Source organism: Leptinotarsa decemlineata, unplaced genomic scaffold (genome assembly GCF_025532065.1).
Source record: "Leptinotarsa decemlineata unplaced genomic scaffold, Ldec_3_MD MMD2_tig00000199_RagTag_RagTag, whole genome shotgun sequence".
Taxonomy (NCBI): domain Eukaryota; kingdom Metazoa; phylum Arthropoda; class Insecta; order Coleoptera; family Chrysomelidae; genus Leptinotarsa; species Leptinotarsa decemlineata.
In genome coordinates, this window is record NW_027412544.1 from 6,724,697 (window position 1) to 6,744,851 (window position 20,155).

General features: G+C 34.9%; 1 protein-coding gene across 3 annotated transcripts in view; it reads left to right on the forward strand.

Annotated features, from left to right (window-relative positions):
* Positions 1-20,155, forward strand: part of LOC111515596 (synaptic vesicle glycoprotein 2B) — a 138,361-nt gene that overhangs the window by 102,750 nt on the left and 15,456 nt on the right. For all 3 annotated transcript variants that reach the window (XM_074172861.1, XM_074172863.1, XM_074172862.1), the window contains exons 4-9: positions 3,272-3,434; positions 5,026-5,147; positions 7,757-7,995; positions 10,734-10,939; positions 14,329-14,594; positions 16,325-16,484. In XM_074172861.1, coding sequence (XP_074028962.1) covers positions 3,272-3,434; positions 5,026-5,147; positions 7,757-7,995; positions 10,734-10,939; positions 14,329-14,594; positions 16,325-16,484 — 1,156 coding nt within the window. The remainder of the gene's footprint in view (positions 1-3,271; positions 3,435-5,025; positions 5,148-7,756; positions 7,996-10,733; positions 10,940-14,328; positions 14,595-16,324; positions 16,485-20,155) is intronic.

Below are 20,155 nucleotides of genomic sequence, written 5' to 3' on the forward strand. Positions count from 1 at the left end.
CGCCGCCACAATCGACTGATAACACTTTGGGAGACCCCCAAACGAAGAGCTACATCATTTTGTCGCATGCCACCTTGAAGAAGCCCTACAGCTCTATTCATCTCAGCCAATGGTAAGTGATGGCGTTCCATGTTGAAGCACAATATTTCCAGTTTAATTGCTGAGCAAGAACTGCATAGAATGTACAAACTCGACACTTTCAGATTATTCATTTTAGCCGAAAACCTACAGTTTGTAAAAAGATTAGTTACCGTTTTTGCAGGCTTTGTTCAACCCATAGAAATCAACAGGGTGGTCGAGTGTACCAATTCAATCGAAATATAACGACCTCATGCATTTATTTTTATGATATTTAGTATGTTATAAAAATATCCCTAGACTTTTCCGATGTGTGTATGTTCCTATACAGGTTTGTTTGACGAAAAATGTGTTTGTATTTTTTTATTTGACATCAAGTTTGATACACTATATAAATAATACATAAGGCAGAGCTGGGTTGGCCAGACCAACTAGTTTTCGAATGTTAATTTAAATAGTTGTCAGCAATTAATACACTTCAAGCTATGCTTTCGGTACAGGCACATCTTTCATTACATTACTATTTAGTATATAATATATGATGATGAAGAGAAGGGGATGGAGGTCTTCTCATGAGGACGAAACCTATGTACTCTCCCAATGATGGTTTGTTGCAAGGCTAAGCTTCGACATCGACTTCCAAACGATATTCTTTCCCTTCAAGAGGAAGATTACCTCTTGAAGATGATCACTTGGTGATCGAAACACGTGTCGAGGTGTTAAAATAACGGTTGGGGGTTGGGAAAGAAAACTCCCGTAATATTTCATATTATATGCTAATTGGTACTCATGTCAATGGCCTAAATCAGTGTTTCTTAAACTATTCGAATTCACGGCTCCCTTATGTTTTTTGAAGGTTATCGCGGCGCCCCGAACGTAAAGACTACACTAGATATTTAATTAATAAAATTAGGTAGGTCTGTCTGAACAGATTGCATTTTGCAATTACCGATATTATCATATTATCAGAGGATTTTTATTAATAGGTACCGACGTATTACATTTACTTTCAGTTATCTATGTTGTGAAACGTTGTACTTTGAGACTCACCCGTGGCCCACGGCGCCCCAGTAAAGGTTCCACGGCGCCCCAGGACGCCGCGGCGCACACTTTGAGAAACACTGAAGAGCGAACAGAGAAATCGACTGAATTTGAAAAACGATTCGATCCTAAATCTGAAATCGATTCTGCGATGAGAGAAATTGATTAACGAAAAACAAGCGCACACTTCAAATTAATATGAATATGACCCATGAATATTTTTTTAAAATTTTGGTAATTTGTGTTAGCCCCACAATGAATGCCCTTCAATCAATATCTTCTCAACAAAAATATTTTTTTTTGAACCCCCAGGGGCTCTCGATCGATAATTTGGAAAACACTTCTCTATTCGCTTTGTAATTGAAAAGTTTTTTGTAGCCTGAAATTAATTTCAATTTAATTTCATGTTCCACTTCCTCCTCATACCGTGCAATGAAATTATAAAAATATAACTCAGTTTGAAACATGGTAAACAATCACATGAAAAACAGAAATTTTACCGCTAGCATTTCAGTTCTAAATGCAGATTTTAATGACAAACAGCGGAACCCGAAATTGAACATGTTGGCAAAGTATTCCGTAGCGATTTCTTAATTTAAATACAATGTGGGTGACTTTATGCTTTTTTAAAATCATGTAGTTCATTATATTCTTTTTCAAATTGTCGTGATCGATACGAACTTTCTCGTTTTTGGAAATCATTCACGGAATGCCGTTCATAAACACCATGGAATAAATATAGTCAAATTAAGTTTATTTCATCCTAGTTTCTACACTGCCGATGAAATGAAACATTCCAAATTATTTTGGATTTTGAAAACATCACAGTTTTTGCAGAAGATGAAACTTTTTTATTTGTAACAGTAGAATTATGATAGATACCTCACTAAAATTATAATGAAGTTTGGTCTGATCTGCATCTTCGCTAGTTTTTCCAATATTTTCTTTTCATATTGGCTTTTCATATTGGCTGTCACGTACAACACGATGCTAATCACTGGTTTGTAAAGTAGAAGAAGTGAAATTAGAAACGAAGGTATCGTTATTTGGAGCTGATTTATCCACCGATAAAACAATTTTCGGATAAATTAATGAATCCAAGTCAAAAACTCCAAATAGGCATATGGTGATTTTTTTAGACCATTTTGACAGGATATATTTAAAACTCTTTCTCAGTGACCATTTCTTTTTAAAATGACGGTAGATGTCATTTTCACCACAATAAATATGGCGTTAATAGAAACCGTCAATAGAAATATTGTCAAATAACTTGATGCAGTGATGGAAGATATTGATTGGAAGCGGTATTTTCTAAACTTTAATATGGAAGTGTACTTACACGTTGGAGTTTAGAAAGGGAGCGAGTAGTTATTATCTCACAAAGACACAGATCAGCTTTGAAACTTTCATTTTTTACTGGCACAAAAAAATGAACAGCATAGTATCTTTCAATGGTAGAGTTTGAAATATACCACTTTTTACTGAGATTTAAAAGATCTGTTTGAAATCTGTTTTTCCGTTAATCAGCTGTCACCCCCATACGAACGACAACTCTCAGACAGAAGTTGAGAAGTTTGTGCGAGCTAAGGACTAACGAGGTCTTACCTTTTAACGTGTGATTCAACTCTGTGAATTTTTTCTCGAATACCAAACCCATTTCATCTTTTTCCTTACCTTTATAAAGTTGTGTCATGAAATTTACATCTATGACGTCACGCTGCAGCCATTGATTATAGACAAAATAGTTGCTGTGTTGACATTTTGAAAAGAAACTAGACAAAACTACTGAAGTAATTCTTGGAGGGCTTGAATTCCAGTTTTGTTGTTTTTTCCTCTGGATTATGATGAATGAAGTTGCTCACCTGAATAGTCTCTATGTACCAGTTAATGTTGGAAAATTTTGCAGTCATTTTTTTTCCAAATTTTTTCTCCTACATCTTCTCAAGTATATTCTTGCTTTTTAGCCATTTCTATCTCTTGTCAATATCCAGTTGCTTGAAGAAATGACAATATTCTATTTTGTGTAAACTTGATACATGAAAAAAGTAAGATCATTTGCTGAAAATTTAAAATCAAAATATGAATACGTGTAATATTGTCCAATTGTTCGTGAGATCATCAAATGATTATGAATTGTGTTCTTATGTTTCAGGAATGGTCATTGGCTCATATTTTTGGGGATGCCTGGCTGACACTAGGGGACGAAAAGTTGTACTGATTGCTGCCCTTCTTATGGATGGTATATGTGGATTACTTTCAAGTATTTCACAGGTGTACTGGCTGTTTATGTTGATGCGATTCTTGAATGGATTCGCGTGAGTATGAAATGTATATATTTTTCGTTTCATGTATTTTCCATTCATGAAAAAATAGTTTCTGGTATGAATGATATCGCATATGAAATTATTGACATCCGAAACTTCATCGCTGAGTGAAATACACCTAAAAGAGTATATGTCCATATAGAGTGAGAATAGTTCACAGCACTGAAATATAGAGATAGATAGATTGAACGGAATTGACGTTTCCATTACCCTTTTATACGAAGGTAAAATCAAACGGAAATGTGTGCCGAGCCGAGACTTAAGAAAGATGATTATCAGCATATTGGAGGGGACTCTGAAATGTGATTACATTTTGAACGACAGATGACTGAAAAACGTATGGATTTACGAAGTGTCATTACTGTACATTATTAATAAAATCTTCTCTGGTTCATCAGAATAAACAAATTGTATTCCTACCCAGGTATATGACTGAAAGATCATCTACATCACGTTATGCAGTAGTGTACTAGAGACAGACAGTGAAGTACAAGAGTAAAGGAACATTTTCAAAATTGAACGTTTTTGTTGAATTTTTCATGACTAATCATGTGAAAACTACCTTTTACTTTCGAAAAAACTGAATGGAAAAATAGAGCAGAACCGCGGAGACGTGTTTCTGGCTATTGATCTTGTCAGCGCGGTGCAGGCAAGTGTAAGGATGGGCAACACTTGTTTGCCGATAACTACACATATGAACGGAGTCACCAACAGGAGCCAACCGCACAGTTAGGCAACAACCAACCTGACCACGCGTGCCATCCGGGTCCAAAATATAAATATTATAAATACACAGAAAGGTGTTAACGAGGGGGTCTGATTTAAAACAAACAAAGAGGTGAATTAACGAGTATAATACTCAAAAATGGGGCAAAACCGCGGACACGTGTGGTCACGTGGTTGTTGCCTATAAATGACCGGTCTCCTAACTGGAACCACAAATGTGCGGTTGGCTCCTTTTGGTGACTCCGTGCATATGTGTAGTTTTCGGCAAATAAATGTTGCCCATCCTTAAACTTGGCGGCATCGCTGCATCTGACCAGTAAAAACACGTGTCCGCAGTTTTGCACAGTTTTTGGGAGTTAAGTTAGCTAATTCACCTCTTTTTGTGATTTATATCAGATACACTCGTTAACACTTTTGCACAGGTACCCGATGGTTTCACTTTCAGTATTCTGCGCGAAATTAGCTGGGTAAGTTGTTGTTTTTTTATTGGGTATCTGCCACACGTACCTACAAAATCGTAGGTTCACATGAGAGGAAAAGGTGAGATGTTTTCACCTGAACTTGATCATATTATATGTCAAGACTTTCTGTGAAATATGTGTTGGTTAGTATATGAAAATGTAGAATAAAGATATCTACTCACAAAAATTAAATGGAAATGGAATTGAATCAATGAACAACATGAACACTTATATAAAATGACAAAACAAAATTTACATAGACGTAATTTCCTCGGTTATATTAAGTACTTTGTAAAATAGTTTTTTCGTGATATTCACTTAATTTGATAATTTGAATTTTCTAAATGAAATGTGATTCGTTTATTCTTTACTTTAAAATTTATGTACTTTTCCAGTATAACTGGCGCAATGGGAATATGTTTCCCATATTTGGGAGAATTTCAGCCAAACAAATATAGAGAAATGATTTTATGTTGGATGGAACTATTTTGGACTTTCGGCGTTATTGTCTTACCAGGTAAAATTTATCATATACTGAATACTAACTCTTAACATTTTCTCAACTTCATTCGTAAATTGTGGGGAACCTACTCAGTAATAACGTTCAAAGTGAAACAAACAGAGATATGATATCAAATTGTATGTTTGTTTGAAGGTGGTTGACAATGTTTCGTGGTTTATCTCATCAGTTCGGACTTCCATTGTCTAATATAATATAAATTGATTTCAAATCCCCGAAAAAAAATTTTAAAAATTAAAAGATTAACCGAATATACCAATTTTATTAAACAAAAAACTTAAATTACAAAAAATAACATACAAGCAACTACCAAAAGATGGGGGACTGCCAATGGGATCGCCACTTTCACCGGTTATAGCCAATATATATGTGGTGTGGTTTGAAACTCTGGTCATTGAAGAAGCCCACAAGAAGCCTTGAGTGTGGTTGAGATACGTAGACGACGCCTCATATTATAAAATCATAGGAATGCAGAACTAGACACTTTCCTGAAGCACATCAACAACGTGAGTCCTTCCAACACTTTCATAATGGAGAAGGAAGTCCACAACGAATTGCCGTTCTTAGACGTATTGGTGAAGAGGACCGACACTAAATGGGAAACATCTGTATATCGAAAACCCACTCACACAGGACAGAATCTGAACCAGAAATCCAACCACCATCTATCGACTAAGAGAGGAATCATCAAGACCTACTAGACCGTGCTTTCGAGCTCTGTAATACAAAGGAAAGTCTCGAAAAAGAACTAGGCATCATCAAAAATGACCTTCAACGAAATGGTTACTCTAGGGTGATTGTACTGGCTTCAGCTAGAAAGCATGCAAGAACTTCACAACGAAGAGAAGCCGCCACAACCAGTACTTGTACTTCCCTACATCAGGGGATTATCGGAAAGGATAAGAACGATTGGGTCCAAGTATAACATCAGGACCTGTTTCAGATCTGCGAACACCATCCGTAGCAGCCTCACAAAAACCAGGCCACCAAACGCGGACTGCGATTCCAAGAATTGCATTTACCGGATACCTTGCGAGTGCGGAGAATCATACATCGGTAAAACAGAGAGGCCATTGAAAGTTCGCATTGCTGAGCACAAGAAACACACACAGCGAGAAGAAACCAGCAGATCCGAAATAGCAGAGCATGTTTGGACTCATCAACATAGTATCAAGTGGGCTCAAGCTGAAATCATCCACAAACAGGAACATTGGTTCAGGAGAAAATTCAAAGAGGCCGCGTATATGTTGACCAACAACGCATTTAGTCAAGATACCATAGAGATACATAACATATGGAAACCTCTAATCAAGCGAATAACGACCAACTCCCGCCAAACGGTCATCTCCTGCTAAAACCAATGAAGCGGAAAGAGGGAAGAGGGAATAGGTGAAAGTACTCAAATGACCTGTAAATAGCCATTTCGGAGGAATACGTCCAGTTATCACCCGAAGTTGATTGTGGATACTAACAATCGAAACGACGTGACGTAACTTTGTTTGGAATCTTTTAATTTTTGGATTTTTATTTTTCATTTTTCGTTAATAATATTTTTTAATTTTTTTCAGCTTTTATTAATATTTAAATTCCTTTATTTTTTTTGGTAGTTGCTTGTATGTTATTTAATTTTCAATAATTTAATTTTCGTTTCATTTTAATTATTTAATTTCAGTTTTTTTTTAATAAAATTGGTATATTCGGTTAATCTTTTGATTCTTTAAAATTTTTTTCAGGGATTTGAAATCAATTTATATTATATTAGACAATGGAAGTCCGAAATGATTAAATACATCAAATTGTATGATAAATAACATCAGAATTGTTTGGAAAGACCATGGAGTTAATTCATTCGATTCATTCGAAATCAAACGTTACTCGAAGTAAGTGTACGTATGCCGAGCCGTTTTGACGAAATTGCTTGCACGCAAAACCTCCTAAATAAATGAGGACCGCATCCTAAGGTGCGATTTTCCGTGCCGAAAGGATGCATTACTTAGTATTGTCAGTATTACTTAAAAAACTTTCGAGATACTGACGGCCCTCTCGGATCTAGAAAGCTTTGTAATGCGGAGCTCTGTCATGATGGACCATCTTTCCCTAGCTGCCCGTGGCATTAGAAAGTAACCGAATATCCGACTCAGAGTCTACAAAAGATCATGAGAAAGAGCTTCTCAGTTCATCAACTCCTGATACTGTCAACAAACTCTCTTTGGGCAGGCCAGCAAACGCTACCTTCCAGTCAGGATAGCTACAGGTTATGTAAGAGGAACAGAAGTGCGTCTCCCGAATTGTGAGTGCAGTTTGTACCGTGCAGCCATGAAATACGCCACAGGACACCTACTTCCCAAGTCACACATTTGTGTAGCATACTTGACCAAAGTAATCGCTAACTGACTGTTGATTAGGTCTTCACTGAATTGAGGAAAATTTGTCAACTTTGTACTTGATAACGGGGTTAAACCTGAAACCGGTCGTATAAATAAAAGCAACTAGTGGTAATTGGACAAAAGTGTTTTCATTCATTTCATTGAAGTGATCATGAATTACCATAAAATAAACAAGTCATCAATCATACACATATATTCAACTGACTTCTTTTTATTTAGGCATCGCGTGGATTATAATTCCTATGGAATTTGAATATATAACGGACAATTTCAAATTTGCAAGTTGGAACTTGTTTGTAGCTGCTTGTTCTGTACCAAGCCTAATGATAGGACTATGGTTATTTTTCTTTCCTGAAAGTCCCAAGTTTCTCCTGGAGTGTGGAGAAGCCGATGCTGCTCTCGACGTACTCAGGGATATGTATGCAAGTAATACAGGTGACGATGGTGCAAATTTTCCGGTAAGTGAATAATTTCCACACTGAATGATATCTTTTTATTCAATTCAGGTTTGTACCTGATATATACTTCAGCTAATTTTAAAGTAATGTAAAATGATCAGGTGACATTGTGTCAAGTGTCTAAATGACTCGACGTAGAGTAGATATGAGTTCGGTACATGATGTCCAATTTGGGTCTATCCAATCATTTATTACGTTAATATGTTAGACCACTAGACAATGAAATGCGGTTTTGACATGAAATGATGTTGAATTTGAAAACTGACGTACTGGTATACACGGAATTATTTCTGAAATTCATCAATAATTCTGAAAAATCACTTCTCACTTCCATAATCAATTATTTTACAAGAAGCAAGTTATGAAGTATCTATCCAAATTACTAATCAGTTATATCGTACAGGTATTCGAAATAATAATTCAAGATTAAATAGAAATTTCCTTCAGAAATACTCATGAAATATTTTGTGATATGCAATATAGGTTTTGTAATACCAAGTCCACACAGTATGTTATGATGGAAGTATTTAATGAAATATACGATGCAATAGATGAAGTCGAAGCTACAAAACTTTCGATACTCTTTATTAAAAAAATACTGGAACTACTCCACTGAGTATTTAGCACACACTGAGTTCTATCTTACGAATGGGAGTTATCATGTGCAAGTCGAAGACTCTTCAGTTCAAGGCAATGTATATAACAGTTTGGCTGAAAAATTCGAAGGTTACCATATAGGAAAAAATTGATGAAAGTTGACTTCATCTTTCAATATAGTTGAAACAATGATTATAGAGGTCATGCAATTTTTTTTTCGATACCATTTTTATAGTACGAGTTGTCTTTAGCCTCAAAATAGATCTCGGTTTGCATGGATACTTCTTCATTAGAACTGATTTTTTTCCAACGAGCATTCTCTTGAGGTCTCAGAAGAGAAAAAAGTCGATGGGGGTCAGATCTCGAGAATATGGTGGATGCGGTAGCAATTCGAAGCCCAATTCATGCAATTCTGCCATCATTTTCATTGATTTGTGAATACGTTGCATTGTTTTGACGAAACAGTACTTTCTTTATCTTCAAATGAAGCCGTTTATCTGAGATTTCGTCCTTGAAACGCTACAATAACGCTATGTAATAGTCGATGTTGATGGTTTTTCCCTTTTCGAGATAGTCGATGAATATTATACCATGCGCATCCCAAAATACTGATACCATAAGTTTGCCAGTCGATTATTGCGTCTTTGCACGCTTTAAAATGATATCACATAATGACGCATAAATTCAAGTTTTTGTGGTGTAACAGCTTCAAACACTGCACGGCATTCACTTTGAACAGAGCTTTCACATACCCAAATATTTATGTCGTATACGTTCCTTTGATATGTTTAGAGCCACAGCTATCTCCATCAACTTCTTTTTGCGGTCATCCAACATTATTTTGAGGACTGTTTTGATGCTTTCGTCGTCGGTAACAGCCTCTTTGGAGCGTCCACTGCGTGCTCATTTCACTTCGTTTAAACTCAGCAAACCACTTCTCAACGGTTGATTCTCCTAGTTCAGAGTCCTAATAATGTTTATCAAGCCAAGCCTTGGCTTCGACAGTATTTCTTTTGCCAAAAAGCAGTGCTTTATTAACACACGAAATTTCTTTTTATCCGTTTTCTTCAAACTTACAAAAGTGGCTTCATTCGAAATGTTCTATCCCACAAACTAATAGTCCGACAGCTGTGAAGTTTCTACACGTGTCTTTTGCAGGGTAGAGTTGACTAAATGTCAAATGGATTTGATACTAGTAGCGCCATCTGTGGTTTAGCCCACGAACTTTTCGGCCCAACTAATAATTTGGCTTGCTTTTTGAATTCCAACACAAAAGATATTCATTCCATTTCTTCGAGGAATTAGTTATTGCTGTCAATATTACATCGTGATCTATAGTCAGTGAACTCAGTATGAATAAAAATCGAATACGTTTTCAATGAAATATTTGAAAAAAACTTGTGACCGGTGGATGATTTTTTTTCTGGATTTTTTGAAACTTGCTCGGCTCAAGCTTATATGATGCTTATAAGATCTGTTTGAAAAAAATCTGTTCAAAATCTGTTTTTTCCGTTAACCAGCTGTCGCACCCCTACGAACGACAACCCTCAGAAGTCGAAACTTGTGCGAGCTAAGGACAAAATTACTGGACTAATTGTGTTCTAATTGAAGAAGTGGCCAATTTTACTTCAAATGCATTGATTGCTGTATCGACAATTTTGTAATATGATCTCATAAAAACTTTCACGTGTTGTTTTGGAAGATAACTGAACAGTTTGACTAAGCAGAAAAACTGAAGACGAATTTCAAGCGAAGCAATCTGTTTTTTTGCATATCATATTCATTTAAAAGATAACAATCAAATAATTTGATTATAGACCTATCTGATTAAGCGCATTGAAAAAACACCAATATGAGATTTCCCCTTGACATTGAAAAGTGATTTTTTGTATACTCTATGATGGATTTTCATCAAATATCGGTCAGTTCTATATCATGTATTTGATAAAAATTGCAATTTCGCCAAAAATGTATTTTTATTAAGACCAATTAGAGTGAATTTTGTTTTCTATGTCGTATACATTTTCAACCTTCTGACTTCAACAAATTTTTGAAAATCATTTTTTCACAAAAACATGGAAGGAACAACTAGAAATCGGATAGGTCGGTTCAATATTTGTTAATATATATACATTTTGTAGGTCACTAGCTTGAGAGAAAAAATACGTACAATGAGCGTGGTTTCCCAACAATCTACACGAAGTGTTCGTAGTTTGAGGATCCGAAAACCAAAGGAACTTAAGTTGTTATTACGAGAAATTTGGGAACAAACAAAGGCGTTATGTAGCCCCCCTCATCTCAGATACACCGTTATAACTTGTATGATACAATTTGGATTGACGACAAGGTAAGTTACATGAGGAAATATAAAAAAATGTCAGTGAGTTTCATGAGGAAATATAAGAAATGATACTGAATGAAATATCATAAATGACGAACTTCATTAACTGATATTTCGCACTACCGGCACTCACAAGTTTCATTTATTACTGGTACAGGCCAATGGGGGATTTATGGGGATAATTATCGCCTTCTCCACATCAACATTCAACGTATTCAAAAAACACACTCCAATGTGAGATTTCCACTTGAAAGTTTACGAAACCGCGACACGTGTTTCGCTATACAATAACATCTTCGGGCGTCACAGTACAATAGTATTGTGACACCCGTATACAATACTCGTACAATAGTATTGTGACGCCCGGGTATGCTATTTTATAGGGAAACACGAGTCGCTGTTTTGGAATCTTTCAAGTGGAAATCTCACATCAAAGTGTGTTTTTTGAATAGCTTATAATGGATTTTCATCACGGATATTGGTCTGTTCGATCATATCTAGAACTGGAAACTCTGGTGTGAAATAAATCCAAAACAAGCCCTAAACTGTAACACTCTTCTCGACGGCTATAAAACATATGTTTCAAGTTTGAAGACTCTGCGTTGTTTAGTATTTGTTTGAGAGCCATCAATAACAAACGTTTTCGGTGAATTTGTGAAAATGGAGAAAATTAGTCATCGTTACGTGGTACGATACTTTTATTTGAAAGGCCTTGGCCCAACCAACCTTTGTTTACAACAGTAAAATATTGGATAGTAGAGTTTAAATGAGGTCGTACGAGCTGCCAAGATGAGCATTGCAGTAGTCGGAATTGAATGATCGTCGACTGAAAGTGCGTGATCAAGCAGACTCAGTAGGCATCTGAAAAATTGGGGTACATCATATATTATCTGAAAATTTGGACATGGCACAGCTGTGTGCCGCGTTTGCTCACACTCGAGCAAAAACAGTGCCGTGAAGATGTTTCAACTGAGTGTTTAACGAAGTTTAACAACAAAGCAGAATTCTTGCGTCGTATCATAACCATGGATGAAACTTGGGTCCATCACTTTACACCCGAGACAAAAGAACAATCAAAACAGTGGACTCGACATGAGAACCCGGCTTTCAAAAAGGCGAAGATCGTTCTATCTGCAGGCAAAGTCATGGCATCGGATTTTTTGGGATGCACGTGGGATAATGTTCATTGAAAAAAGGTATGACTATCAACGGCGAGTTTTGTGAGAACTTATCCATTATCGCAGTAACCAAAATTAATGAATTGAAGTTTGAATTGCTACCTCATGCACCCTTTTCTCCAGATTTAGCCCTCTTGGATTATATTCTGTTCCTAAACTTGAAAAGATGGCTCTGTGGTCAAAGATTTTTCAACGAAGGAGTGATGTCGGCAGTTGATGGCTATTTTGAGAGGCAAGACGGTTCTCATTATAAAAACGGTATCGAAGGATCTGCACAGAGAGTATGTTCTTTACTTAAAGGAGACGTAACAATCCTATGGACAAGAAAGTTTAGTCCTGTCATTTTGTGATGTCCTATAGACATAAAATTTTAGATCCTGGTTACTTCTAATCACTAAGACATCCAAGAATAATAACTCCTTTATTGTTTTCAATTTGCCGTGACTTCATGCTCTCTGTAGAAACAGTTGTTGAACTGAAGACAATTTGGATCGTTGCAAATGTAGTGTCGTCTTTGATTACTTCTTCACTGAAACCATTGACCCTCTGAAGATCCCTCAAATATTGAAATGGTTTTTGATATCAGGACTCTTGGAAACAACAAGGGTATATCTCTCCACTTCGCAACACCACATCCTTAATATAATCTATGAATTCATACTTGAACTCAATTGTGAGATTGAGAGAGCTTTTGGTTAGCCAATCAGTAATTTTATAAGTAGGCAGACTTTTGGCGGAGATAATTGGTCGCACCGACTTGACAGACGTGTTGATTTTTGGTATATTTTAGGAACTCTATGATTAGAAACCTGTAGCCTTTTATAGTCGGTGCGATCAATTTTTATGCTTCTCGATATGTTTTCCATTTCTCACACCATTTCAGGCAATGGGTTTCTTGGTCATATGTTCTCAATTGAATCATCAATTCTTTCATAGTAATGTCACTTATCCAATATCATAACTGTATTGCCTTTGTCTGCCTTCTCATTCAATTATTTCCAAATCTTCCTTTCTTTCCTTTCCTACCCAAAATTTTCGATGTGGCAGTGTATCCTGTTAGATAAAGACCAGTTTTAGACTAAGCAATTAGTTTACTTCATCACTTGGTGACGCCAATTTGGTTGATGAACCGCGCGTCGAAAATTGTTGCGGTTCTGGGAATTGGGAACATCAGTATTTGTTAGGAATATTTTATATCGGTATTTTAATATAATGTTTATGGTCCAGGACTCTTGAAATCTGACAGGCAGAGACTTCAAAAACTGCAGAATTCGTGCATAAGACTCGTCACGGGCGTAAGGAGACGTGAGCATGTGTCTCAATACTTGAAACAACTCGGGTGGCTGAACATGGATGCTAGGCGCACACTACATTCTGCTAGTTTATTCCATAAGGTCATATCCACTGGGAAACCTGCCTACCTATTCACGAAACTGTCCTTTAGAACCGATGTACATAATCTAAATTTGAGATTTAAACATCTCTTGACTGCACCTAAACATAAAACTTCTTTTTTTCGAGGATCTTTTTCTTATAACATTGCACACTTATATAATCGGCTACCCATTGAATTCAAATCCCTATCACCACTTAGTTTCAAGAAAAATTTGAAGAGATTCATGCTACAATCCGGTTGTCTTCTTTTATAACAGTTATCAGTTGACACCTATACATATGTTTTTACAATAAATATGAAGAAATCATCAAATTTATCATCATATTTGTAACATGATTTTCCACACATAGAACATATAATTTTCATTTATTCGTTTATTGCCTCTCTTTTCTACTTTTCTTCTGCTTCTCTCTCTTTTTTCCTTTTTTTTTTCTTCTTCTTTCTAGTTTTAATTAAGCAAACAATGTGTATTATTATAAGTTATCTCTTACTGGTTGGATGGAAGAGCAATTTCTGCCTTGATTCGCCATGCGCAGACGTTGAATTCTACCATTTGTTAGGTTAGATTAGTATCCCTTGTACTGAGTAACCTTTCAATAAAAGCATTTATTATTAATAATATACACTCACATACGCATATTCATTTATAGATTCTTCCTCCTGAAATTATATCCCTCGATATTTAGATCTGAATCCGCTCTTGATACAGGGTGGGCTATATTCAATCATGAAAAATTAATTTTTTCCTCATTGAAAAAATCTCAGCATTAACCTAAGTACCTTATTTCATGAGCGTTATTTTCATAAATCTCTGTTTTTAGTTACTACACCTTGATGATATGGTTTCCTGAGCTTTTCTATCGCTTCGAGGAGTTTGAAAATTTGCATCCCAACGAAAGTGCTTCTATTTGCGAAGTTTCTTCAGTGGTGGTACCGTACAACACAAGTTTGCAGCAGACAGAATTTTGTGGGGAACCTATTGCTGACTCTGTTTTTCTCCATACGCTCATCATTGGATTAGCCTGCATTCCAACTAGTTTCTGGTTACCACTTTGTGTACATAGGCTGGGTGCAAAATTCTTCTTAGGTAAGTAGAAAAGAACATTTTATTATTTACACCGAGAACGTATTTGTTGATGAATAACTATTACCAGAATATCTGTACTGAGGACCTAGAGAACCATAATAAACGTTCAGATATTGTGAAAATTCTAGTGAACAGTTTACAAAACCGTAACACATTTTTTGATATACAAAAGTTATTTCAGGCGTGTTTATATTCACTGAATTCGACATAACTAGTGCTTTATACAGTATCACCATTAAAGTGCGCACCATATGGGAAACTTTTCGAAAAGTTTCAATGAAGTTTAACATCGACACTTGTTTGTGCTTTAAATTTAACTCAAAATGATGCGGCCAACTGCGACCCACTGACGTTCAGTGTTTGTCAAATTCAACTTTTTTTTGAAACTTTGCACCAGTCATGTTAAAATTTGTATAGCAAATTTTTAATTTCTCTCTAAAAATGTCCGTATAAGTAAAAATGTATCAGAAAAGTTAAACTCCATTATGAGTTTGTTATGTATACATGAATTGATGATAATTAACCGAACTTGTTTTTTAAAATAAAGGGGATATCTGTCAAAAGTAAGCAAAACGTTAACTTCATCCTAGTTGCATAAAATTTGGCATATGGATATAAAATAGCCGTAGACACAACTTTTTCAAGTAACTTTTTGTTAAATTCTATCTAGAAATGCACTTTTTCAATTAAAAAAAAAGATCATTTTAAGTTAAATTCAAAGCACAAACAAGTGCCGAAGTTAAACTTGATTAAAACTTTTTGAAAAAAAAGTTTCCCATATGGTGTATTACAACTTGAATCATATGACGTTCTACATACTTGATAACTTATGATTTTACCTGGATTCAGGTATGAACTAATCAAAAATGTAAACATTACAAAATAAATTCAACCAGATCATTTCAACGACATGTAATAAACCAATTAACAATTTCCACATTACATAACAGCTTAAACCTTGGGGAAGAATTCCGTGTTAGGAATCACACGTTAAAAGGTAAGACCTCGTTAGTTCTTAGCTCGCACAAGTTTCTCAACTTCTGCGAGTTGTTCGTATGGAGGCGACACCTGATTAACGGAAAAACATATTTTAAACAGAAACAGATTTGATCATTCAGTAACCAGCCATTCACCGGAAACGAAAATAAACGTCATAGGATATTGATATATTTTGGTATGCCCACCAATAATATCACTCGATTTTTGAAAAATAAAGATTCGGACGTGGCTTACGGAATAAATATTGATTAAAGAAAATTTATTGAATATAACGAAGACAAAACTTCGGTGTCAGGAGTATACAAGTTGACTTGTCCTTCTTGCCCGAAACTTTATGTTGGCTAAACGGGCAACACTTTTTGCTAAAGAACGAAAGACCATAGGAGTAGTTTTTTCAATGTGAAGATCAATTCCTCATTTGCAAACAATCTTAAGCCATAGGAGCATGATTTCAATCACTCCTATGACGTATTAAAATAAGATTATATGGAATGATAAAAATGAAACTCTATACATTGGAAAAACAAATATATTGGTAGAAAAAAACTTCTTTGGGAAATTTTCAACATGATATCGAACAATTTTCCGCACAAACATCTATACCGATAAAATTAGGAATCAGTGAAACGGATTTTTTTTTCATTTCTTCAGAAGCAAAAACATATCTCTATGCTTTGTATATTTTTTCCATTAAATGGAATACATAATGAACATAATCTTTTTTTTTTCAGTATTCAGCTTGATCGTAGCCGGAACTGTGACATTTGGACTCTATTTCGTCAACTCAACAATGTCGAATTTGGTCCTTTCATGTATATTTGAGGCCTTAACGAGCTTGGGAATTAGTACTGTGTACTGTGTTATGGTGGATTTGTTTCCGACAAATTTAAGGTAATAATTTGATTTCATCATTGTTTTTATTTGGCTTGTAATAATAAGAATAATCATAATAAATTTTCAATGCACTGGATACAATATGTACATAAAGTACGTCAACTCAGTCATACCATACTTATACCAAGTATATATGTGAAATATACTGAAAAAACTTTAGCGATAGTATGTAAAACTATAAAAACATTATAAAGAAATATAGTTGATAAATCTTAATGAGAGTTTATTAATCTATAAAAACAACACTCAGTTGAAGAGGCCATCTAGATACTCCTGTACACAAAAATCTCTTAGAATTGTTGTTGAGTATTTTGTTCGATTTCTGGAAAAATGAGGCAATTATAAAACGGATTAGCATTGTACTGGGAGAGATTTTGCATTTTGATGAGATGCGGGATGGTATTACCAATAAATTGCCATGCCAAGTGCAAAATTACGGGAGATTGCATTGGGTGTAGAAGTAGACAGATTTATTCCCATAAAACACATTTGAACAAATATATTGATGGTACTGATGATACTCCGTTTTTATAAATATCGGTATTTAGCTATTTCCATATCAAAAATCAGTCTTACAATGCGATTTTGCGCTACTGGAATCTTTGCCTAACCCCATGACATTATTTTAGATTGTGTAAGGTGAAAATACTCAAAATGTCGACAAAAAAAATTTACAAATTGATGGATGCGTTTGAAGTAATAGCAAACATAAAATGTTCTTTCTGACGATTTCAAACAATAAGATTGTAATTGTTTTCTTCGAGATCTGGAACATTTTGTTCATTGTAGAACGGGAGGAGTAATCTTTTATCTGTTTCAGAACAAAATTGTCCATTCTAATTGAATAGAATTGGCCGATACTTTATGACAATCCATATTAAAACTAATTAATACAGTTTATTGTATGATTTTCACTATGAACTGCCGTTTCTACTGATTGATTAGTAGAAGGGCTGATGAATAGTAGACACAATGTAATGTTTGGCTTATGTAAGGCCTTTACCAGTAAGGGGACATTTCGTGGAGGTTGTCTTCACGCAAAATCTCATACAATGGGAGAATGGTTCTTGGTCGTTCCTTTTCGTCGAATTGGTTCGAAAATCCGAAAATAAATGTATTGTCTCATTGGCAAATTCCTCTGGTCTTGAAAATCTTTGTCATGGAAGATGCACAATCTATTACTGTGATCATTGAATTTTTGCAAAAGTCATCATTGACTTAGAAAGACAGATCGTGAATTCAATTCATTTATTTTTATTTTCTTATAACATTTACGAAAAGTTGTTCACTCCATGTTGATCGTTTAGTTAGTCAATTAAACTTGGATTATTGGATCAAAGATTATTTCAATCGAGATCTGAAGAAAACATTGTTAGTTTCTCCACTTATTCATCTACAACAAAAATATCACTACCAACCTTACTTAATACTTATTGGCGTTATGGGAATGATTTTCACAGTAATGGCAACTGCCCATGACAAGAGAACTGCATATAGGCGGTCAGTGGCACTCTCTCATAACTTATATGCATCAAGTAGTCATTTACGAATACTTTTTGTTACATAATACATGTCTCACTTGAAGAAACAATAATATAAAGCTCTGACTGATGGAATCAGCGGTGAATTAGCTACCCTCTCGAATATGTTGATCTGAACTGCAGTTCCTTCAGCTCCCCATAAATCCTCTACTATAAAAAAATTCCATAATAGTAGGCAGTAAATTCTCGTAAATATTATTACATTAAATCAAAAACATTGTTGTCAAGGTTGTGATTCTATATATATATATATATATATATATATATATATATATATATATATATATATATATATATATATATATATATATATATATATATAGATTGAATCATTTTATCATCCTCATCTGTTCAGTATAATTTACATACGCCATTGCAAAAGACAGATTAAGGCGAAAACATCAGATATTTCTGAGAATTTATTGCCCGCTACTGGACTAACTGTCCAGAAAAATGAACAAAAAACCTTTGCTTCATTATAGAGTAAGTTTCCATTGAAGCACTCAGTATATCCGATAAAAGTTCGTTCAATCCGGTTCGAATAATTTTGAGTAATTAAACTTATTGTCTCAATTGTTAGTGGTGTAAACCGAACTGAACCGATGTATCGGAGCCGTTTAATTTTTTTGGGAATTCAAAAGTGTCAGCTGCGTGCAATAATAGTCAATTATCTTATATTAGAATTGTTTTCGAATGCTGTATCACATTAATTGGTATGTCTAGGTTTGTGACGTATTTTATTTGTTTTCCTCGAATGGTAGAAAGAACAATGAATTCGAGTGCCGCATCGTAATTAACATGAGTGTGCCATAAGGGAATAATGACAGAGCGGAATTGCTGGGAAATTAGCAATGAACTTTGAAAGTTGACCTTTCATTTGTAAAATTCTGCAAAACCTATGCAGGTACTGGTACATTCGATGTTCATATTGTGAATAAATGTTATCTTGATATATCTGTTACGGGTAGAGCTGGAAGATGGAGTATACCTACCCGGGTAATAGTAATAACCAAACATTTTAGGTAGGTAAAGTCCGAATAATAAGTAAAATAAATTTTGATTCGGGTTTTACGCATTTCCATCTAGACCTACTCAATGCTGACTGGGTAATGTTGAAAATTAATAAAATTAATTAATAATTAAAATCTAAGGGCATTTTTATACTGTTATTATTAATTAAACTCACAAAGGCGCATATTCGCTTGAAAACCGTAAACACAGGGTGCAGAACATTATACATTTAATAACACAAACTTATATTAAAATTTTCTATGACAATTAGTTTACAAAAGTACTACTGATCAATGTTATTGAAATTGACATTGTGGCAACGTGGCATTTTGAATTGCAAACTTTTTCTGCAGCTTTGCATGAACACTCCTTTGTAACACATTTTGTTTTGCAATTACACCTTTCATAACCTTGACCTTCTGAAAGCAGGGATTACCTACTTTAGGTACCGGCGCACTTTTGTTAATGAACCTATAATGTGAATAAGAATATTTAATAGTACAATTTGAATGTAACTTGACTAACCTAACCTAACCTGGAGAATATTTGAAAGTTAATTCGAAACAGTTGCTAAACCATAAGTGTGCCGGGTTCTCGAAAATGACGCAACACGTAACATTACCCAGCCAGAGTTGGGTAGACCTAGGTGAGTATGGGTAAAGCCCGTATTGAAATTTATTTTACTCATTATTCGGACTTTACCCAAAAAGCTTGGGTAATACTAAGTCAACCCGGGTTTACCCCGTCTTCTAACATTACCCGTAACATATCCATTTTTCATTGCCGCAATAATTGTTGTGTATTACATATATTTATATATTTGGTACACCCGTTATATCATTAGTCGAAATTATTATCAAGTTGTCAAATAGATCTCAATTAAAAAGATCACAAAGAGAAGTCACATATTCATTATAAACTGGTATTAATACATAAATCAAATCAAATACTACTCATTCACAACAGTTTTGGGGACGAGGTGAATTAGAAAGATTATAAAAATAAAAAATATTCGAAAAAAAAAACATTCAAGAATGGATGCCCAGTAGTTCAAAGAATGCATGTAATTTCAAACTGCAATGATATCTACTCTCTTTTCTCAATTACAAAGTTCAC